This window comes from Salvelinus namaycush, unplaced genomic scaffold (assembly GCF_016432855.1).
Source record: "Salvelinus namaycush isolate Seneca unplaced genomic scaffold, SaNama_1.0 Scaffold230, whole genome shotgun sequence".
NCBI lineage: Eukaryota > Metazoa > Chordata > Actinopteri > Salmoniformes > Salmonidae > Salvelinus > Salvelinus namaycush.
In genome coordinates this window covers 152,325-176,487 of record NW_024059120.1, presented here as the reverse complement: position 1 = coordinate 176,487, position 24,163 = coordinate 152,325, and the positions used below count along the sequence as shown (strand labels likewise).

General features: G+C 42.8%; 1 protein-coding gene across 1 annotated transcript; it reads right to left on the bottom strand.

The window, feature by feature from the left end:
* Nucleotides 1-1,430: 1,430 nt before the first annotated feature.
* Nucleotides 1,431-21,737, bottom strand: LOC120038667 (probable C->U-editing enzyme APOBEC-2). The gene is made up of 4 exons (XM_038984327.1): nucleotides 21,406-21,737; nucleotides 9,991-10,171; nucleotides 5,711-5,881; nucleotides 1,431-1,610 (listed from the first exon to the last, which is right to left on the bottom strand). Exons 1-4 carry the CDS (start codon nucleotides 21,735-21,737, stop codon nucleotides 1,431-1,433), a joined length of 864 nt encoding a protein of 287 aa, XP_038840255.1.
* Between the last annotated feature and the right edge of the window lie 2,426 nt (nucleotides 21,738-24,163).

The following is a 24,163-nucleotide window of genomic DNA, read 5'->3' as shown; positions in this document are numbered from 1 at the left end:
GGGGTTGGAGGACGTGTAGATGGTGTTGTAGGATGTGTAGATGGGGTTGTAGGATGTGTAGATGGGGTTGTAGGATGTGTAGATGGGGTTGTAGGATGTGAAGATGGGGTTGTCGACGTGTAGATGGGGTTGTAGGATGTGTAGATGGGGTTGTAGGACGTGTAGATGGGGTTGTAGGATGTGTAGATGGGGTTGTAGGATGTATAGATGGGGTTGTAGGACGTGTAGATGGGGTTGTAGGATGTGTAGATGGGGTTGTAGGATGTGTAGGATGTGTAGATGGGGTTGTAAGATGTGTAGATGGGGTTGTCGACGTGTAGATGTGGTTGTAGATGTGGTTGTAGGACGTACGGATTTTTAGATAGGGTTGTAGGATGTGTAGATGTGTAGATTAGATTGTGTAGATGTGGTTGTAGAATGTGTAGATGGGGTTGTAGGATGTGTAGATGTGTAGATATGGTTGTAGGATGTGTAGATGTGTAGATAGGGTTGTAGGATGTGAAGATGGGGTTGTAGGACGTGTAGATGTGTAGATAGGGTTGTATGATGTGAAGATGGGGTTGTAGGACGTGTAGATGGGGTTGTAGGATGTGTAGATGTGGTTGTAGATGTGGTTGTAGGACGTGTGGATGTGTAGATATGGTTGTAGGATGTGTAGATGTGTAGATAGGGTTGTAGGATGTGAAGATGGGGTTGTAGGACGTGTAGATGGGGTTGTAGGATGTGTAGATGGGGTTGTAGGATGTGTAGATGTGTAGATAGGGTTGTATGATGTGTAGATGGGGTTGCAGGACGTGTAGATGTGGTTGTGTAGAACGTGTAGATGTGGTTGTAGGATGTGTAGATGGGGTTGTAGGACGTGTAGATGGGTTTCTAGGATATGTAGATGGGGTTGTCGGACGTGTAGGTGGGATTGTAGGATGTGTAGATGTGTAGATAGGGTTGTAAGATGTGTAGATAGGGTTGTAGAATGTGTAGATGGGGTTGTAGGGTTGTAAGATGTGTAGCCGGGGTTGTAGGATGTGTAGATTGGGTTGTGTAGAACGTGTAGATGTGGTTGTAGGATGTGTAGATAGGGTTGTCGGACGTGTAGGTGGGATTGTAGGATGTGTAGATGTGTAGATAGGGTTGTAAGATGTGTAGCCGGGGTTGTAGGATGTGTAGATGGGGTTGTAGGATGTGTAGATGGGGTTGTAGGACGTGTAGATGGTGTTGTATGACGTGTAGATGGGGTTGTATGACGTGTAGATGGGGTTGTAGGACGTGTAGATGGTGTTGTAGGATGTGTAGATGTAGTTGTAGTCAGGGTGTGGGGGTGTGAAATGGTTTTGACTGCACCTGAAACAGAAACACACAGAGAAAACAAATACAAAATGGAAACGTTAATACTATTTCTCTGTGTGTGTGCATGTGCGTGCATTTATCTACCTTTACTTGAGGATGTTGTTGAGTCTGTACTGGTAGTATTGGTAGTTGTCCTGGCAGTCCTCCCAGGGGTTAAAGGTCATGTCCTCCTCCTTCTCTACAAACGTTTCCCAGACAGACAAGAAGTCAGACGGCTTCATCATCCTAATCCTCACACCCAGTGACGCCAGGCACCGCAGCCCCACCTAGCACACAGAGACACAAACACACACACAGCACATGTACTGTATGAGAGAGAGTGAGTCTATTTTGGTATTTGGTATTTTATTAGGATCCCCATAAGCTGTTGCAAAAGCAGCAGCTACTCTTCCTGGGGTCCACACAAAACATGAAACATGACATAATACAGAACATTAATAGACAAGAACAGCTCAAGGACAGAACTACATAAATTTTCAAAAAGGCACACGTAGCCTACATATCAATGCATACACACAAACTATCTCGGTCCAATAGGGGAGAGGCGTTGGGCCGCGAGGTGTTGCTTTATCTGTTTTTTGAAACCAGGTTTGCTGTTCGTTTGAACAATATGAGATTGAAGGAAGTTCCATGAAATAAGGGCTCTATATAATACGGTACGCTTACTTGAATATGTTCTGGATTTGGGGACTGTGAAAAGACCCCTGGTGGCATGACTGGTGTGTGTGTCAGAGCTGTGTGTAAATTGACTATGCAAACAATTTGGGATTTTCAACACATTAATGTTTCTCATAAAAAGAAGAAGTGATGCAGTCAGTCTCTCCTCAACTCCTAGCCAAGTCAGACTGGCATGTATAGTATTTATAAGCGGTTTGATATTCAAGGTTTTTTACATGATGTATCTAGCATTGAATGGAATAGAATGGAATTAATCCCTGATGTTGAACGCATTCCAGGATGTATGCAATAGGCCCCTTTTAAAAATTCAGGATTAAGGGCAGAGAGAACCCTTGGTTTACTAAGGAACTTACAAAAATCATAAGGGAACTAAATGCTATGTGGGCTAAAGCAAGAGGGACTGGTTTGGCAGATGATTGGATGGCTTTCAAACATCTTCGAAATATGGGTGTGGCTATGATCCGTAAATTGAAAGCAGACCACTACCTGAAATCTACTTCACATCATTTAAATAATCCATCCAAATTTTGGCAAGTAGTGAAGGGTTTGGAGTGCAGAAAAGATACACAGCTTCCTAAACAATTGTTGGTCGACACACAGATTGTAACTGAGAGAACCTCCATTCTGAAAGACTTGACCAGCATTTTTTAGATGCAGGCAGTTTATTTGAAAAGGTCAAAGGTATAATTGAGCCCCCTATAAATTTACCTGACACCCCTGTGCACTCCTTCACCAGGTTCTCCTTTTCATCCTTCGCTGTTTCAGAAGTGTGTAAAGCCCTGAAAGAAATTGATTTTTTTTAAATCCCCTGGCCCTGATGAACTAGACCCCCGCCTCCAACACCTAGCTGCTGACATCATGGCTCCCCCCTTAACATGTATTTTTAACTTGATCTTAAGGAAATCCCCAAGTTATGGAAATCTGCTTTTGTACTGCCTCCCCTGAAAGGTGGAGATCCTTCGCTACTTGACAACTATCGACCCATATCAAAATGGTCTGTACTGTCAAAGGTACTGGAGTCCTTAGTTAGTAGGCAGCTAAAGACCTACTTCCAAGAAAACAACATCTGAAATGGAATCAGGTTTTAGGTCTGGCCACAGCACTGTTTCAGCAACATTAAAGGTTTTAAATGACATCCACTGTGCTCTTGATAAGAAGTTACATTGTGTGTCTGTTTTTATTGATTTGTCGAAGGCTTTTGACACCGTGGACCATGCTGTGTTAGTGCAAAGGTTAAAATGTTGTGGAATTACTGGTCATGCTCTAGATTGGTTTATAAATTACCTATCAAATCGTACACAATGTGTAATGGCGGATGGTTGTAAATCTGAGTCCATAGAGGTGTGCTCAGGTGTTCCGCAAGGTTCTATTTTGGGCCCACTGTTGTTCATTTTGTATATCAACAACATTGGGGATCTTATTAAAACAGCAGATGTTAATTTTTATGCAGACGATACTGTTCTTTATTCAAGTGGTAGTAGTTTATCTTTAGCTTTTGAAAATGCCCAAAGAGCATTTAACATCATACAACAGAATCTGTATGATTTAAAGCTGATTCTAAATTCAGGTAAAACAAAATGCATGCTATTTCAAATGCCAGGCATGTTACAAATCAGGTCATTGCTACATTGGCTGGACATACTATAGAGCAAGTTAAAGTGTACAATTATTTGGGTGTGTGGGTTGATGACAAGCTGAGCTTCACTGTGCATGTAGAGAACTTGATAAGGAAGCTCAAGCTGAGAATAGGTTTTTATTACCGGCATAAGGCTTGTTTTTCTTTTGAGGCCAGGAAGGAGCTGGTACGATGTACATTACTGTCGGTTTTAGATTTTAGTGATGTTATATATATATATATGCAGGTCTCAGCCACTACCCTGAGAGCACTTGATTCAGTGTATCATGCAGCCCTCAACCACTACCCTGACAGCACTTGATTCAGTGTATCATGCAGCCCTCAGCCACTACCCTGAGAGCACTTGATTCAGTGTATCATGCAGCCCTCAGCCACTACCCTGAGAGCACTTGATTCAGTGTATCATGCAGCCCTCAACCACTACCCTGACAGCACTTGATTCAGTGTATCATGCAGCCCTCAACCACTACCCTGAGAGCACTTGATTCAGTGTATCATGCAGCCCTCAACCACTACCCTGAGAGCACTTGATTCAGTGTATCATGCAGGCCTCAGCCACTACCATGAGAGCACTTGATTCAGTGTATCATGCAGCCCTCAACCACTACCCTGACAGCACTTGATTCAGTGTATCATGCAGCCCTCAGCCACTACCCTGAGAGCACTTGATTCAGTGTATCATGCAGCCCTCAACCACTACCCTGACAGCACTTGATTCAGTGTATCATGCAGCCCTCAACCACTACCCTGAGAGCACTTGATTCAGTGTATCATGCAGCCCTCAACCACTACCCTGAGAGCACTTGATTCAGTGTATCATGCAGGCCTCAGCCACTACCCTGAGAGCACTTGATTCAGTGTATCATGCAGCCCTCAACCACTACCCTGACAGCACTTGATTCAGTGTATCATGCAGCCCTCAACCACTACCCTGAGAGCACTTGATTCAGTGTATCATGCAGCCCTCAACCACTACCCTGACAGCACTTGATTCAGTGTATCATGCAGCCCTCAGCCACTACCCTGAGAGCACTTGATTCAGTGTATCATGCAGCCCTCAACCACTACCCTGAGAGCACTTGATTCAGTGTATCATGCAGCCCTCAGCCACTACCCTGAGAGCACTTGATTCAGTGTATCATGCAGCCCTCAGCCACTACCCTGAGAGCACTTGATTCAGTGTATCATGCAGCCCTCAGCCACGACCCTGAGAGCACTTGATTCAGTGTATCATGCAGCCCTCAGGTTCATTACAAATCAGAAACGTCTAATAGATCATTGTGATCTCTACAGCGCTGTTGGCTGGTCGTCATTGACCTTGAGTAGTCTTAAACACTGGTATACACTGATTTATGAGGCCATATTGGGTAAAATGCCATTTTATCTCTATTCTTTATTAGTCAGGTCAGTAAATAAATACAAATTACGGTCCCATTCTGATTTGCTTCTAACAGTACCAACAATTAGAACAGGTCATGGTAGAAATAGTTTTAGTTACTCAGATCCGTGGTCCTGGAATTCTCTCCTGAACATTTTAAAATGTGATGATCTAGTTTCGTTGGTGGAGTTTAAAAAACCCTTGATTGATGTACATATCATATAAGAGTGTAATTGTTTTTAGGCCAGCTGTTTTTAGTCAAGATGTTTGTGTTTTTAATGTGTAATTGTTGTACTGCATGTGTGTCTATAGTTTTGTTTAATGTTGTGTTAGTGTATGTGTGTTTAATGTTGTGTTAGTGTATGTGTGTTTAATGTTGTGTTAGTGTATGTGTGTTTAATGTTGTGTTAGTGTATGTGTGTTTAATGTTGTGTTAGTGTATGTGTGTTTAATGTTGTGTTAGTGTATGTAAGTTGTTATGTCTGAAACGTTGTTCTCCCTGCTGCTATTGGACCAGGTCTCTATTGGAAAAGAGATATTATCTCAATGACAAAAAACCTATATAAATAAAGATAAAATAAAAAAATAAGAAATATCATCCCTCTGATTACAATGAAGAGCAAGACCTGCCGCTCTGCTGCCCATCTCTGTGTGTGTGGGAGGGGGATTGGCACCTCTATCTCAGGCTCCTCCCACAGGAAGAGGCGGGACATGAGGAGGTAGAGGCGGAGCTTCTTTCTCTGTCTGAGGACATCGGCCATCTTGGTGAAGCAGGCTGCACAGGGACTGGAAGATACGTACCACCTGACCTCGTATTCCTGGGAGGAGTCATAGTGGGGGAGGACCTGTGAGCGAGAAGGGGCGAATATGTGTCATAGAGTTGGTAGGAGGGTACACCTAGAGGGGGAATATGTGTCATAGAGTTGGTACGAGGGTACACCTAGAGGGGGAATATGTGTCATAGAGTTGGTAGGAGGGTACACCTAGAGGGGGAATATGTGTCATAGAGTTGGTAGGAGGGTACACCTAGAGGGGGAATATGTGCCATAGAGTTGGTAGGAGGGTACACCTAGAGGGGGAATATGTGTCATAGAGTTGGTACGAGGGTACATCTAGAGGGGGAATATGTGTCAGAGTTGGTACGAGGGTACATCTAGAGGGGGAATATGTGTCATAGAGTTGGTAGGAGGGTACACCTAGAGGGGGAATATGTGTCAGAGTTGGTACGAGGGTACATCTAGAGGGGGAATATGTGTCATAGAGTTGGTAGGAGGGTACACCTAGAGGGGGAATATGTGTCATAGAGTTGGTAGGAGGGTACATCTAGAGGGGGAATATGTGCCATAGAGTTGGTAGGAGGGTACACCTAGAGGGGGAATATGTGTCATAGAGTTGGTACGAGGGTACACCTAGAGGGGGAATATGTGTCATAGAGTTGGTACGAGGGTACACCTAGAGGGGGAATATGTGCCATAGAGTTGGTACGAGGGTACACCTAGAGGGGGAATATCTGTCAGAGTTGGTACGAGGGTACACCTAGAGGGGGAATATGTGTCATAGAGTTGGTAGGAGGGTACACCTAGAGGGGGAATATGTGTCATAGAGTTGGTACGAGGGTACACCTAGAGGGGGAATATGTGTCATAGAGTTGGTAGGAGGGTACACCTAGAGGGGGAATATGTGCCATAGAGTTGGTACGAGGGTACACCTAGAGGGGGAATATGTGTCATAGAGTTGGTAGGAGGGTACATCTAGAGGGGGAATATGTGTCATAGAGTTGGTACGAGGGTACATCTAGAGGGGGAATATGTGTCATAGAGTTGGTACGAGGGTACATCTAGAGGGGGAATATGTGTCATAGAGTTGGTAGGAGGGTACACCTAGAGGGGGAATATGTGTCATAGAGTTGGTAGGAGGGTACACCTAGAGGGGGAATATGTGTCATAGAGTTGGTAGGAGGGTACACCTAGAGGGGGAATATGTGTCATAGAGTTGGTACGAGGGTACATCTAGAGGGGGAATATGTGTCAGAGAGTTGGTACGAGGGTACACCTAGAGGGGGAATATGTGTCATAGAGTTGGTAGGAGGGTACATCTAGAGGGGGAATATGTGTTATAGAGTTGGTAGGAGGGTACATCTAGAGGGGGAATATGTGTCATAGAGTTGGTAGGAGGGTACACCTAGAGGGGGAATATGTGTCATAGAGTTGGTAGGAGGGTACACCTAGAGGGGGAATATGTGCCATAGAGTTGGTACGAGGGTACACCTAGAGGGGGAATATGTGTCATAGAGTTGGTAGGAGGGTACACCTAGAGGGGGAATATGTGTCATAGAGTTGGTACGAGGGTACACCTAGAGGGGGAATATCTGTCAGAGTTGGTAGGAGGGTACACCTAGAGGGGGAATATGTGTCATAGAGTTGGTACGAGGGTACATCTAGAGGGGGAATATCTGTCAGAGTTGGTAGGAGGGTACATATAGAGGGGGAATATGTGTCATAGAGTTGGTACGAGGGTACACCTAGAGGGGGAATATGTGTCATAGAGTTGGTAGGAGGGTACACCTAGAGGGGGAATATGTGTCATAGAGTTGGTACGAGGGTACATCTAGAGGGGGAATATCTGTCAGAGTTGGTAGGAGGGTACATATAGAGGGGGAATATGTGTCATAGAGTTGGTACGAGGATACACCTAGAGGGGGAATATGTGTCAGAGTTGGTACGAGGGTACACCTAGAGGGGGAATATGTGTCATAGAGTTGGTAGGAGGGTACATCTAGAGGGGGAATATGTGTCATAGAGTTGGTAGGAGGGTACACCTAGAGGGGGAATATGTGTCAGAGAGTTGGTACGAGGGTACATCTAGAGGGGGAATATGTGTCAGAGAGTTGGTACGAGGGTACACCTAGAGGGGGAATATGTGCCATAGAGTTGGTACGAGGGTACACCTAGAGGGGGAATATGTGTCATAGAGTTGGTAGGAGGGTACATCTAGAGGGGGAATATGTGCCATAGAGTTGGTAGGAGGGTACACCTAGAGGGGGAATATGTGTCATAGAGTTGGTAGGAGGGTACACCTAGAGGGGGAATATGTGTCATAGAGTTGGTAGGAGGGTACACCTAGAGGGGGAATATGTGCCATAGAGTTGGTACGAGGGTACACCTAGAGGGGGAATATGTGTCATAGAGTTGGTAGGAGGGTACACCTAGAGGGGGAATATGTGCCATAGAGTTGGTACGAGGGTACACCTAGAGGGGGAATATGTGTCATAGAGTTGGTAGGAGGGTACACCTAGAGGGGGAATATGTGTCATAGAGTTGGTACGAGGGTACACCTAGAGGGGGAATATGTGTCATAGAGTTGGTAGGAGGGTACATCTAGAGGGGGAATATGTGTCATAGAGTTGGTAGGAGGGTACATCTAGAGGGGGAATATGTGTTATAGAGTTGGTACGAGGGTACATCTAGAGGGGGAATATGTGTCATAGAGTTGGTACGAGGGTACACCTAGAGGGGGAATATGTGTCATAGAGTTGGTAGGAGGGTACATCTAGAGGGGGAATATGTGTCATAGAGTTGGTACGAGGGTACATCTAGAGGGGGAATATGTGTCATAGAGTTGGTACGAGGGTACACCTAGAGGGGGAATATGTGTCATAGAGTTGGTAGGAGGGTACACCTAGAGGGGGAATATGTGTCATAGAGTTGGTACGAGGGTACACCTAGAGGGGGAATATGTGTCATAGAGTTGGTACGAGGGTACATCTAGAGGGGGAATATGTGCCATAGAGTTGGTAGGAGGGTACACCTAGAGGGGGAATATGTCAGAGTTGGTAGGAGGGTACATCTAGAGGGGGAATATGTGTCATAGAGTTGGTAGGAAGGTACACCTAGAGGGGGAATATGTGCCATAGAGTTGGTAGGAGGGTACACCTAGAGGGGGAATATGTGCCATAGAGTTGGTAGGAGGGTACACCTAGAGGGGGAATATGTGTCATAGAGTTGGTAGGAGGGTACATATAGAGGGGGAATATGTGTCATAGAGTTGGTAGGAGGGTACATCTAGAGGGGGAATATGTGTCATAGAGTTGGTAGGAGGGTACACCTAGAGGGGGAATATGTGTCATAGAGTTGGTAGGAGGGTACACCTAGAGGGGGAATATGTGTTATAGAGTTGGTAGGAGGGTACACCTAGAGGGGGAATATGTGTCATAGAGTTGGTAGGAGGGTACACCTAGAGGGGGAATATGTGTCATAGAGTTGGTAGGAGGGTACACCTAGAGGGGGAATATGTGTTATAGAGTTGGTAGGAGGGTACACCTAGAGGGGGAATATGTGTCATAGAGTTGGTACGAGGGTACATCTAGAGGGGGAATATGTGTCATAGAGTTGGTAGGAGGGTACATCTAGAGGGGGAATATGTGTCATAGAGTTGGTACGAGGGTACACCTAGAGGGGGAATATGTGTCATAGAGTTGGTACGAGGGTACACCTAGAGGGGGAATATGTGTCATAGAGTTGGTAGGAGGGTACACCTAGAGGGGGAATATGTGTCATAGAGTTGGTAGGAGGGTACACCTAGAGGGGGAATCTATGTCATTTTCACTTCTTTGACAGAATGGGCAGCACCATTGAGGGCTATCTCCATTGTCAAGTAGTCAATTTCGTGAAAAAAGGTCCATACCGCCGTGTTGGAGTGTGTTTAGTCTGAACAGGTATCAAGCCAAGGTTTTTGATTTATGGCTATCTCCTGTTTGCTCAGGAGTATTATTCATTGGCTGACCCCTCCTGCTGACCTGGATGGAATTCTGTGATATCTGTGAACCCAGTTGACTACTTCAATATGGAGAAAGCCCTCAATGGTGCATCCCACACTAAAACTGGCTTGATGGTGCGTCCTGCGATAAAACAGCCATTGATCCAAGTGAGCCCTCCATCCAACTTTATGTTGTTACCCGTGTGAAGAAGGCCGTCTCTACGTGTGCGGTGGCGTGTTCGTCCTCCATGTATCCCTGTAGTGGATCAGTGGCGCCCTCCGGAGTCTCCACTCGGTAACATAGCAAAGTCTTATTACGACCAGATGAATACTCAACGTTCCGGAATTGGAACTTAAAGTAGAACGGACTCATCTGCTCCCTGTGGGGAGAAGGGAGAGGGAGGGAGAGAAAAAGAAGGAGATAAAGAGAGAGAGGATAAGCTAAAGGTGGCGACCTGCTGGTTGAGGTCAAATAAGCCTCCAAGCCGAATATTCCCTGCCATGACCCGGATTTGAAACAGGGTTGCTGCAGCCACAACACAGAGTACTAACTGGTGCAAACAGAGGAGATGATCATGGACTTCAGGAAACAGCAGAGGGAGCACCCCCTATCCACATCGAAGAGACAGCAGTGGAGAAGGTGGAAAGTTCCTCGGCGTATACATCACTGACAAACTAAAATGGTCCACCCACAAAGACAGTGTGGTGAAGAAGGCGCAACAGTGCCTCTTCAACCTCAGGAGGCTGAAGAAATTCGGCTTGTCACCAAAAACACTCACAAACTTGTACAGATGCACAATCGAGAGCATCCTGTCGGGCTGTATCACCGCCTGGTACGGCAACTTCTCTGCCCACAACCGTAAGGCTCTCCAGAGGATAGTGAGGTCTGCACAGCGCATCACCGGGGACAAACTACCTGCTCTCCAGGACACCTACAGCACCCGATGTCACAGGAAGGCCAATAAGCTCATCAAGGAAATCAACTACTCGGGCCACTGTCTGTTCACACCGCTACCATCCAGAAGGCGAGGTCAGTAAAGGTGCATCAAAGCTGGGACTGGGAGACTGAAAAACAGCTTCTATCTCAAGGTCATCACACTGCTGAACAGCCATCACTAACTCAGAGAGGCTGCTGCCTACGTTGAGACCCAATCACTGGCCACTTTAACAAATGGATCACTAGTCACTTTATACAATGCACTCTAAATAATGCAACTTTAACTTCTTTGGGCTGCAAGCCCGAAGCCGGGCACAATATGACAACAGCCACTTCAAGTGCAGGGCGCGAAATTCAAAATATATTTTTTAGAAATATTTAACTTTCACACATTAACAAGTCCAATACAGCATATGAAAGATAAACATCTTGTGAATCCAGCCAACATGTCCGATTTTTAAAATGTTTTACAGCGAAAACACCACATATATTTATGTTAGCTCACCAACAAATACAAAAAAGGACAGACATTTTTCACAGCACAGGTAGCATGCACAAAGCCAACCTAACTAACCAAGAACCAACCAAACTAACCAAGAAACAACTTCATCAGATGACAGTCTTATAACATGTTATACAATAAATCTATGTTTTGTTCGAAAAATTTGCATATTTGAGGTATAAATCAGTTTTACATTGCAGCTACCATCACAGCTACCGTCACAAATAGGACCGAAGCAGCCAGAGTAATTACAGACACCAACGTCAAATACCTAAATACTCATCATAAAACATTTCTGAAAAATCGATGGTGTATAGCAAATTAAAGACAAACATCTTGTGAATCCAGTCAATATTTCCGATTTTTTAAGTGTTTTACAGCGAAAACACAATATAGCATTATATTAGCTTACTACAATAGCCTACCACACTACCGCATTCATTCATCAAGGCACGTTAGCGATAGCAATAGGCACGTTAGCGATAGCGAATAAACCAGCAAAAGATATATAATTTTTGACTAACCTTGATAAGCTTCATCAGATGACAGTCCTATAACATCAGGTTATACATACACTTATGTTTTGTTCGAAAATGTGCATATTTAGAATTGAAATCAGTGGTTATACATTGTGCTAACGTAGCATCTTTTTCCCAGAATGTGCGGATATTTTTATGGCACTCAACTATTCTGACCAAATAACTATACATAAACGTTACTAAAAAATACATGTTGTATAGGAAATGATAGATACACTAGTTCTTAATGCAATCGCCGTGTTAGAATTCTAAAAATAACTTCATTACGACATCCAGCTTAGGTATAGCGAGAGAGTGCCCAAACTCTGGGCGCAAACTACTAGTACAACATGTTCGACAGATATATGAAATAGCATCATAAAATGGGTCCTACTTTTGATTATCTTTCATCAGAATGTTGTACAAGGGGTCCTTTGTCGGGAACAATCGTTGTTTGGTTTTAGAATGTCCTCTTCTTGATGCTAGGGGTCAGATTTTTTTATAAAAAAAAAATTATGTTCCCAAGTTAAACGGACTATTTCTCAGGCCCAGATCGTAGAATATGCATATCATTACAGATTAGGATAGAAAACACTCCAAAGTTTCCAAAACTGTCAAAATATTGTCTGTGAGTATAACAATACTGATTTTGCAGGCGAAAACCTGAGGAAATCTAACCCGGAAGTGATTTTTTTTTTTTTTTTTTATCTGTGTTTCATTGCCCGTCCCTCTTCCATTTAAAGGGGTATCAACCAGATTCCTTTTCCAATGGCTTCCTCAGGCTGTGACCAGGCTTTAGACATAGTTTCAGGCTTTTATTTTGAAAAATGAGCGAGATTTTTCAAAACTAGTCAGGTGTCCTTTGATTAGTTCCTGCGCGCGAGAGGGGTAGCTCGACATTTTCTTTCTCTCTTTTATTGAATAGGTTACGGTCCGGTTGAAATATTATCGATTATGTTTGTTAAAAACAACCTGAGGATTGATTATAAAAAACATTTGACATGTTTCTACGAACATTACGGATACTTTTTTGAATTTTCGTCGAACGGAACGAGGCTGTGGTTTTCTGAACATAACGCGCAACCCAAATGGCGTTTTTTTGTTATAGAACTAATATTTATCGAACAAAAAAAACATTTATTGTGTAACTGGGAGTCTCGTGAGTGCAAACATCCGAAGATTATCAAAGGTAAGCGATTAATTTTATTGCTTTTCTGACTTTCGTGACCATGCTAATTTGGGGCAAGCTGTTCTAGCATTTATTGAAACACTCACAAAAGCTTGGATTGCTTTCGCTGTAAAGCATATTTTCAAAATATGACACGATAGGTGGATTAACAACAAGCTAAGCTGTGTTTTCGTATATTTCCCTTGTGATTCCATGATTCTAAATATTTTTAGTAATATTTTTGAATCTGATACGTCTGTGAATTTTCTTCTGCCTTTCAGCATAGGAACGAGGCTGTAGTTTTCTGAACATAACGCACAACCCAAATGGCGTGTAATAATCTGTGCGCAGAGAGGTTAACCTGTTTGGGCTGCAGGGGCAGTATTGAGTAGCCGGATAAAAGGTGCCCATTTCAAACGGCCTCGTACTCAATTCTTGCTCGTACAATATGCATATTATTATTACTATTGGATAGAAAACACTCTCTAGTTTCTAAAACCGTTTGAATTATATCTGTGAGTAAAACAGAACTCATTTTGCAGCAAACTTCCTGACAGGAAGTGGAAAATCTGAAATTGATGCTCTGTTCTAGGGCCTGACTATAAATGTCCTTGATATATATCAGTATACATGCACTTCATACGTCTTCCACTAGATGTCGACAGGCAGTGAGAGAAGAAATGGAGTGTATAACTTGATCTGGGGTCGAATAAAAGCTCTTTGTATGACGTGTCACCAGTTTCCTGTTTTCTGGAGAGCGTGTGAAGGGACCTGGTTTTGCCTTCTGTACAGCTGTCGTTATAGACGACTAATATCTCCGGCTTTGATTTTATTTGATACATGTGACAATATCATTGTAAAGTATGTTTTTTCAATATAGTTTTATTAGATTATTGAAATTTTTTCGGGACGTTAGGCGTGTTGCGTTGTGTGCCTTTGTTCAGGAAGGAGAGCTTCGCGCCACTTTGCTAGCTTTCCGTGCTAATTGACTGGAGAAGAGGACATTCTAAAACCAAACAACGATTGTTCCCGACAAAGGACCCCTTGTACAACATTCTGATGAAAGATAATCAAAAGTAGGACCCATTTTATGATGCTATTTCATATATCTGTCGAACATGTTGTACTAGTAGTTTGATCCCAGAGTTTGGGCACTCTCTCGCTATACCTAAGCTGGATGTCGTTATAGGACTGTCATCTGATGAAGCTTATCAAGGTTAGTCAAAAATTATATATCTTTTGCTGGTTTATTCGCTATCGCTAACGTGCATATTGCTATCGCTAACGTGCCTTGATGAATGAATGCGGTAGTGTGGTAGGCTATTGTAGTAAGCTAATATAATGCTATATTGTGTTTTCGCTGTAAAACACTTAAAAAATCGGAAATATTGGCTGGATTCACAAGATGTTTGTCTTTAATTTGCTGTACACCATCGATTTTTCAGAAATGTTTTATGATGAGTATTTAGGTATTTGACGTTGGTGTCTGTAATTACTCTGGCTGCTTCGGCCCTATTTGTGACGGTAGCTGTGATGGTAGCTGCAATGTAAAACTGATTTATACCTCAAATATGCAAATTTTTCGAACAAAACATAGATTTATTGTATAACATGTTATAAGACTGTCATCTGATGAAGTTGTTTCTTGGTTAGTTTGGTTGGTTCTTGGTTAGTTAGGTTGGCTTTGTGCATGCTACCTGTGCTGTGAAAAATGTCTGTCCTTTTTTGTATTTGGTGGTGAGCTAACATAAATATATGTGGTGTTTTCGCTGTAAAACATTTTAAAAATCGGACATGTTGGCTGGATTCACAAGATGTTTATCTTTCATATGCTGTATTGGACTTGTTAATGTGTGAAAGTTAAATATTTCAAAAAAATATATTTTGAATTTCGCGCCCTGCACTTGAAGTGGCTGTTGTCATATTGTGCCCGGCTTCGGGCTTGCAGCCCAAAGAAGTTAAACTCATCGCCTATTCAATTCACTGTAATATATGGATCTGTTTGCACTTCCTACGCCTTTCACTAGATGTCAACAGTCTGTAGAATGCTGAATGAAGCCTATACTGTGATGTGGGACCGGATGGGATGTGTTTGAGTCAGTGGTCTGGCAGATTGCCAGTTCTTGGTCATGCGCATTCCTCATGATATCACCATGCGTTCCATTACTTATAGAGACTGAAAAGAATTCTCCGGTGGAACCTTATTGGATATAAATGATAACAACATCCTGAAGATTGATTCTCTACTAAGTTTGACCAGTTTATTCGACTTGTAATATAACTTTTTGAAGTTTTCGTCTGACGTTTGCCTGCATCTGCGCGAGCGTTTGGACACGTGTATTACACATGCTAGCAAAAGTAGCTAATTGGACATAAGTAATGGACATTATCGAACAAAACAACAATTTATTGTGGAACTAGGAATCCTGGCAGTGCATTCTGATGAAGATAATCAAAGGTAAGGAAATATTCATGATGTAGTTTCGTATTTCTGTTGATGTGTGCTTTTTACGTAAAGTTTTTTTTCGGTTGCATTAAGTACAAGTGTATCTTTAATTCTGTGTAAAACATGTATCTTTCATCAAAGTTTATGACGAGTATTTCTGTTATTTGACGTGGCTCTCTGCAATTACTCCCGATATTTTGGAGGCATTTCTGAACATGGCGCCAATGTAAACCGAGATTTGTGGATATAAATATGCACATTATCGAACAAAACATAAATGTATTGTGTAACATCATGTCCTATGAGTGTCATCTGATGAAGATCATCAAAGGTTAGTGATTCATTTTATCTCTATTTCTGCCTTTTGTGACTACTATCTTTTGCTGGGAAAATGGCTGTGTTTTTCTGTGTCTATGTACTGAGCTAACATAATTGTTTGGTGTGCTTTCCCCGTAAATCCTTTTTGAAATCAGACATGTTGGCTGGATTCACAACATGTGTAGCTTTAATTTGGTGTCTTTCATGTGTGATTTCATGAAAGATTGATTTTTATAGTAATATATTTGAATTTGGCGTCCTACATTTTTTCTGGATTTTGGCCAAGTGGGACGCTACCGTCCCACCTATCCCAGAGAAGTTAACAAGAAGTTAAGCTTTATTTTGATGTATTACACTTGTGATTTTACGAAAGTTAAATATTTATAATTCTGTAGTTTGAATTTCGCTCTCTGCAATTTCATCGGATGTTGTCGAGGTGTCCCGCTAGCGGCACGCCTTTCCCAAAGATTCATGTAATTCATTTCTACCAGCATGTTAAATGTGCAACCAAAGGGAAAACAACTCTAGACCACCTTTACTCCACACACAGAGACGCGTACAAATCTCTCCCTCGTCCTCCATTTGGCAAATCTGACCATCATTCTATCCTCCTGATTCCTGCTTACAAGCAAAAACTAAAGCAGGAAGCACCAGTGACTCGGTCAATAAAAAAGTGGTCAGATGAAGCAGATGCTAAGCTACAGGACTGTTTTGCTAGCACAGACTGGAATATGTTCCGGGATTCTTCCAATGGCATCGAGGAGTACACCACATCAGTCACTGGCTTCATCAATAAGCGCATCGATGATTTCATCCCCACGGTGACTGTACGTAGATACCCCAACCAGAAGCTATGGACTACAGGCAACATCCGCACTGAGCTAAAGGGCAGAGTTGCCGCTTTCAAGGAGCGGGACTCTAACCCGGAAGCTTATAAGAAATCCTGCTATGCCCTCCGACAAATCATCAAACAGGCAAAATGTCAATACTGGACTAAGATTGAATCATACTACACCGGCTCCGACGCTCGTCGGATGTGGCAGGGCTTGCAAACTATTACAGACTACAAAGGGAAGCACAGCCGCAAGCTGCCCAGTGACAAGAGCCTACCAGATGAGCTAAATTACTTCTATGCTCGCTTCGAGGCAAGTAACACTGAAACATGCATGAGAACATCAGCTATTCTGGACGACTGTGTGATCACGCTCTCCGCAGACGATGTGAGTAAGATCTTTAACCTCTTGGCAAACGGATCCCTTTAACGGGATCATTTTCGTTAACAACCGCTGAATTGCAGAGCGCCAAATTCAAAGAAAATACTAAAAATATGTATTTTCATGAAATCACAAGTGAAATATACCAAAACACAGCTTAGCTTGTTGTTAATCCACATATCGTGTCAGATTTTGAAAATATGCTTTACAGCGAAAGCAATCCAAGCGTTTCTGAGTTTATCGATCACTAGACAAAACATTACGAACAGCTAGCAGCAATGTAGATTGGTCACGAAAGTCAGAAAAGCAATCAAATGAATCGCTTACCTTTGATAATCTTCGGATGTTTGCACTCACGAGACTCCCAGTTACACAATAAATGTTCCTTTTGTTTGATAAATATTAATTTTATATCCAAAAACCTCCATTTGGTTGGTGCGTTATGTTCAGAAATCAACAGGCTCGTCAACAGACAAATTTCTAATAGTATCCGTAAAGTTCGTAGAAACATGTCAAATGTTTTTTATAATCAATCCTCAGGTTGTTTTTAACATAAATAATCAATCATATTTCAACCGGACGGTAAACTATTCAATACTAGAGAGAAAGAAAATGTCGAGCTACAACTTTCGCGCGCATGAACTAATCAAAGGACACCTGGCCATCCACTGACGCGTTTTGATAAATCTCTCTCATTTTTCATAATAAAAGCTTGAAACTGTCTAAAGCCTGTTCACCACCTGTGGAAGCCATTGGGAAAGGAATCTGGTTGATATCCCTTTAAATGGAGGATAGGCAGGCAATGGAACAGGGGTTTTCAAAATAAGAGGCACTTCCGGGTTGGTTTTCTTCAGGTTTTTGCCTGCAAAATCAGTTCTGTTATACTCACAGACAATATTTTGACAGTTTTGGAAACTTTAGAGTGTGTTCTATCCTAATCTGTCAATTATATGCATATTCTAGTATCTGGACCTGAGAAATAGTCAATTTACCTTGGGAACGTTACTTTTCCAAACATAAAAATTCTGCCCCCTAGCTGAAAGAAGATAACTGGCTTGCCTAGTTAAATAAAGGTTACACCAAGAGCATAACATTTCTGCACACTAATTTTCTAATTCTTGTCTAACCAATACCCAAACAGAGATTAAGTGAAAATAAAAATCTCATTGATTTATCAAGATCAGTCCCCATGCTTGCCTCAGAGCAGCGCGAAACGGTGCTAAAATAGTTGTAGGCTTTTGCTTATAACTTCAATTTGCTCTTTAAATAAATAACACTGACACGATTTTTAACAGCACATTACTCAACACTAGTGAGACTCATTTCAACTATGGTAGGCCTACAGCATATCGAGAGAAAAAAAATTCAATGACGTGAGGATTGGAGAACTCTAAATTAATATCTAAGTGGCATTTTCTGTTAGATATTCTCAGCCCTAAGGGGCTTTTAGATAATTCTAAATTAATTAATAATAACAATAATAATCGCTTTGCTGAAAAAGTAACGATATTTTGGAGATTTCGTTTTCATTTAACATCGACCAGCCATCGACCAGAATTCTCACTTCCTGTTTGGATTTGTTCTCAGGTTTTTGCCTGCCATATGAGTTCTGTTATACTCACAGACATCATTCAAACAGTTTTAGAAACTTCAGAGTGTTTTCTATCCAATAGTAATAATAATATGCATATATTAGCATCTGGGACAGAGTATGAGGCAGTTCACTATGGGCACGCAATTCATCCAAAAGTGAAAATGCTGCCCCCTATATCAAAGAAGTTAATCCAGCCGCTGTGTCAGATTTCAAAAAGGCTTTACGGCGAAAGCACACCATGCGATTATCTGAGGACAGCGCCCCGCATACAAAACCATGAAAAACATATTTCAACCAGGCAGGTGCGACATGAAAGTCAGAAATAGCGATATAATAAATGCCTTACCTTTGATGATCTTCTTCTGTTGGCACTCCAAAAGGTCCCAGTTACATCACAAATGGTCCTTTTGATCGATAATGTCCTTCTTTATATCCATAAAAACTCAGTTTAGCTGGCGCGCTTCAGTCAATAATCCCCCCAGTTTCCCTCCATCAAAATGCATACCAAACGTTACCAATACACTTTTCCAAACAAGTCAAACAATGTTTATAATCAAACCTTAGGTACCCTAATACGTAAATAAATGATACAATTTAAGACAAAGAATCGTTATTGTCTTTACCGGAGAAAATACCAAGGAACGCGCTCTCTTCCATGCGCATGGAAACACTACAGCCAAAATGGGAGCCACCTAGACAAACTACAATTTCAGGCTCATTTTTCCAAAAACCAGCCTGAAACTCTTTCTAAAGACTGTTGACATCTAGTGGAAGCCCTAGGAACTGCAATATGGGAGGATTTCGCCTTATAATAAAAGTGACAGCCATTGAAAACAGTGGTAGGCTGAATTCTTTTGGGGGGGGATGGTTTGTCCTCGAGTTTTCACCTGCCATATCAGTTCTGTTATACTCACAGACATTATTTTAACAGTTTTAGAAACTTTAGAGTGTTTTCTATACAAATCTAATTATATGCATATCCTAGCTTCTGGGCCTGAGTAACAGGCAGTTTACTCTGGGCATGCTTTTCATCCGGACGTCAAAATACTGCCCCCTATCCCAAACAAGTTAAAGTCCCCGGCCACTAGGAGCCCCGCCTCTGGATTAGCGTTTTCCTTTTTGCTTATGGCCTTATACCATTCATGAATGTGGTCTTAGAGCCAACATCGGTTTGTGGTGGTAAATAGACAGCTACGAATAATATAGATGAAAACTCTCTTGGTAAACAGTGTGGTCTACTGCTTATCATGAGATACTCTACCTCAGGCGAGCAAAACCTCGAGACTTCCTAAGATTCGTGCACCAGCTTTTACAAATATACATAGACCGCCACCCCTTGTCTTACCAGAGGCTACTGTTCTATCCTGCTGATACAGTGTATAACCTGCCACCCCTTGTCTTACCAGAGGCTGCTGTTCTATCCTGCTGATACAGTGTATAACCTGCCACCCCTTGTCTTACCAGAGGCTGCTGTTCTATCCTGCTGATACAGTGTATAACCTGCCACCCCTTGTCTTACCAGAGGCTGCTGTTCTATCCTGCCGATACAGTGTATAACCTGCCACCCCTCGTCTTACCAGAGGTGTCTGTTCTATCCTGCTGATACAGTGTATAACCTGCCACCCCTTGTCTTACCAGAGGTGTCTGTTCTATCCTGCTGATACAGTGTATAACCTGCCACCCCTTGTCTTACCAGAGGTGTCTGTTCTATCCTGCTGATACAGTGTATAACCTGCCACCCCTTGTCTTACCAGAGGCTGCTGTTCTATCCTGCTGATACAGTGTATAACCCGCCACCCCTTGTCTTACCAGAGGCTGCTGTTCTATCCTGCTGATACAGTGTATAACCTGCCACCCCTTGTCTTACCAGAGGCTGCTGTTCCATCCTGCTGATACAGTGTATAACCTGCCACCCCTTGTCTTACCAGAGGCTGCTGTTCTATCCTGCTGATACAGTGTATAACCTGTCACCCCTTATCTTACCAGAGGCTGCTGTTCTATCCTGCTGATACAGTGTATAACCTGCCACCCCTTGTCTTACCAGAGTCTGCTGTTCTGTCCTGCTGATACAGTGTATAACCTGCCACCCCTTGTCTTACCAGAGGCTGCTGTTCTATCCTGCTGATACAGTGTATAACCTGCCAGCTGTATGTTATCCATGTCGTCGTTAGGATATAGGTGATCGTAGTTTGTCTATTTTATATTCCATTGATTGTACATTGGCTAATCGGACCGATAGTAAAGGGAGATTACACACTCTCCGTCGGATCCTTACAAGGCACCCAGACCTTCTTCCCCGATATCTCCGTCTCTTTCTCCTACGAATGACGGGAATGAGGGCCTTGTCTGGCGTCTGAAGTAAATCCTTCACGTACGACTCGTTGAAGAGAAAGTATTCCTCCAGTACGGGGTGAGTAACCGCTGTCCTGATATTTAGAAGCTCTTTTCGGTCATAAGACACGGTGGCTAAAACATGATGTACAAAATAAGTTACAAATAACGCGAAAAAAAACACACAATAGCACAATTGGTTAGGGGATCAGAAACGACAACCATCTCCTCTGGCCATCTCCTCCGGCGCCATCTCTGGAGAGACCTGAAAATAGCTGTGCAGCGACGCCCCATCCAACCTGACAGAGCTTAAGAGGATCTGCAGAGAAGAATGGGAGAAACTCCCCAAATACAGGTGTGCCTAGTGTCATACCCAAGAAGAATTGTGGCTGTAATCACTGCCAAATGTGCTTCAATGAAGTACTGAGTAAAGCATCTGAATACTTCTGTAAATGTGTATAACGTGATGAGAGAGACATGACACAAACCCCCAGAGAAAGTATATCTGCCTATGTGTGTGTTAGTGAGAAAGAGAGTGCAAAAGAGATTTGTGTGTTGTTGGTGTGTGTTTGGTGAATGTGTTTACCCAGTGACGATCTCCCATGGTGGCAGCTCGATGGTTTCAAACTCTCCATTTGCCACTCCTCCTTCTGCTACCTCTGTTATCTCCTTCGTTCCACCTGTCTTCTCTCCGCCTCCCTCCTCCTTCCTCACCTCCCCTGGTTGGTGTTGGTATCCTGTCTTCACAACTTGGTATCCTGTCTTCACAACTTGGTATCCTGTCTTCAACACTTTCTCCTTCTCCTGCTCCTCCTCCTGCTCCTCCTCCTGCTCCTCCTGCTCCTTCTCCGGTGGTTTGCTCTCTCCTTTCTTCTCCCTCTTCTTCACTGAAAGCCAGCCTGGGTTGTTGTCAGCCATGACTCTGTGTTTCAGCGTCTGTAATCAAGTGAATTTCAGTTAGAGGGAGACGTGCGCTGTCTGACTTATATAAATATTATTGTGTGTGTGCATTTTGGATGAGACAGTTAGGTGACACCCCCTTTTTCCATGCCTGGCTATTAACAGAAGACTCTAAAGGGGGATGTCAGTAGTGGAATTAATTTAGGAATTGTCAGACACACACACACACACACAGTGCTATTCTATGTCAGGCTTTTAGGACTGTCAGCAGGCAAGTTATTAATAACACTACCCGTAGCTGTGTGTCCGTGACCAGGGCTCTTTTCCTTCCAGATCTAAAACCCTTATCACTACATCAAGGTCACACAAACAGACACACATAAACACAGAAGGTGTAGAGCATCTGTGGACAAACAATCAAATCTGTACAGCAATCTGGGGACAGAGTCTGGAGGAGGGGAGGAATGGTGTGTGTGTGTAATGGGTTTCTGCACTGCAGATGTAACAACTTGTGGCAAGAGAGAGAGAGAGAGAGAGAGAGAGGGAGGTGGAGGGGGCAGTTCAATTACAATTTACTCCCTCTCTCTCTCTGCCCAGTAATTGATTTCAGAGACAGTTACCAGACTACCCAGAATGCTATGCTTTAGCCTAACTAGAATGTACGGGCAGTCGGGGGGTGAGCTGCTATCTGCTGTTTGTGAAAACACAAAACGCATATCACACATCCTATTTAGTAGACGCTCGTTTGTCTGATGACTCTGATTCAACTGGAATGTAATTACTCCCTATTACCCAGGCTCCTCTCTGCCTCCCCACTGCCAGACACATCTAGAGCCTGAAAAAGAACACACAGACACAAACAAAAAACTAACAAACAAACAAACAAACAAACACAACATCAAACAAAACAGTTAAGGAAAAAAAACACTATAGTCCATGTAGACTACAGGTTTTAGACCTAAACACTATAGTCCATGTAGCCTACAGGTTTCAGACCTAAACACTATAGTCCATGTAGCCTACAGGTTTCAGACCTAAACACTATAGTCCATGTAGACTACAGGTTTCAGACCTAAACACTATAGTCCATGTAGCCTACAGGTTTCAGACCTAAACACTATAGTCCATGTAGACTACAGGTTTCAGACCTAAACACTATAGTCCATGTAGCCTACAGGTTTCAGACCTAAACACTATAGTCCATGTAGCCTACAGGTTTCAGACCTAAACACTATAGTCCATGTAGACTACAGGTTTCAGACCTAAACACTATAGTCCATGTAGCCTACAGGTTTCAGACCTAAACACTATAGTCCATGTAGACTACAGGTTTCAGACCTAAACACTATAATCCATGTAGCCTACAGGTTTCAGACCTAAACACTATAGTCCATGTAGACTACAGGTTTCAGACCTAAACACTATAGTCCATGTAGCCTACAGGTTTCAGACCTAAACACTATAGTCCATGTAGCCTACAGGTTTCAGACCTAAACACTATAGTCCATGTAGCCTACAGGTTTCAGACCTAAACACTATAATCCATGTAGACTACAGGTTTCAGACCTAAACACTATAGTCCATGTAGCCTACAGGTTTCAGACCTAAACACTATAGTCCATGTAGCCTACAGGTTTCAGACCTAAACACTATAGTCCATGTAGACTACAGGTTTCAGACCTAAACACTATAGTCCATGTAGACTACAGGTTTCAGACCTAAACACTATAGTCCATGTAGCCTACAGGTTTCAGACCTAAACACTATAGTCCATGTAGACTACAGGTTTCAGACCTAAACACTATAGTCCATGTAGCCTACAGGTTTCAGACCTAAACACTATAGTCCATGTAGACTACAGGTTTCAGACCTAAACACTATAGTCCATGTAGACTACAGGTTTCAGACCTAAACACTATAGTCCATGTAGACTACAGGTTTCAGACCTAAACACTATAGTCCATGTAGACTACAGGTTTCAGACCTAAACACTATAGTCCATGTAGCCTACAGGTTTCAGACCTAAACACTATAGTCCATGTAGCCTACAGGTTTCAGACCTAAACACTATAGTCCATGTAGCCTACAGGTTTCAGACCTAAACACTATAGTCCATGTAGCCTACAGGTTTCAGACCTAAACACTATAGTCCATGTAGACTACAGGTTTCAGACCTAAACACTATAGTCCATGTAGACTACAGGTTTCAGACCTAAACACTATAGTCCATGTAGGCTACAGGTTTCAGACCTAAACACTATAGTCCATGTAGGCTACAGGTTTCAGACCTAAACACTATAGTCCATGTAGCCTACAGGTTTCAGACCTAAACACTATAGTCCATGTAGCCTACAGGTTTCAGACCTAAACACTATAGTCCATGTAGCCTACAGGTTTCAGACCTAAACACTATAGTCCATGTAGCCTACAGGTTTCAGACCTAA

Excerpts from the sequence above, each read along its gene's own strand:
- LOC120038667 (XM_038984327.1), bottom strand. The coding sequence starts at position 21,737 with ATGGCTGACAACAACCCAGGCTGGCTTTCAGTGAAGAAGAGGGAGAAG. Across the intron at positions 10,172-21,405 it reads CCATGGGAGATCGTCACTGG|GGAGCAGATGAGTCCGTTCT; the intron begins GTAAACACATTC and ends TTCTCCCCACAG. Across the intron at positions 5,882-9,990 it reads AGACGGCCTTCTTCACACGG|GTCCTCCCCCACTATGACTC; the intron begins GTAACAACATAA and ends TCTCGCTCACAG.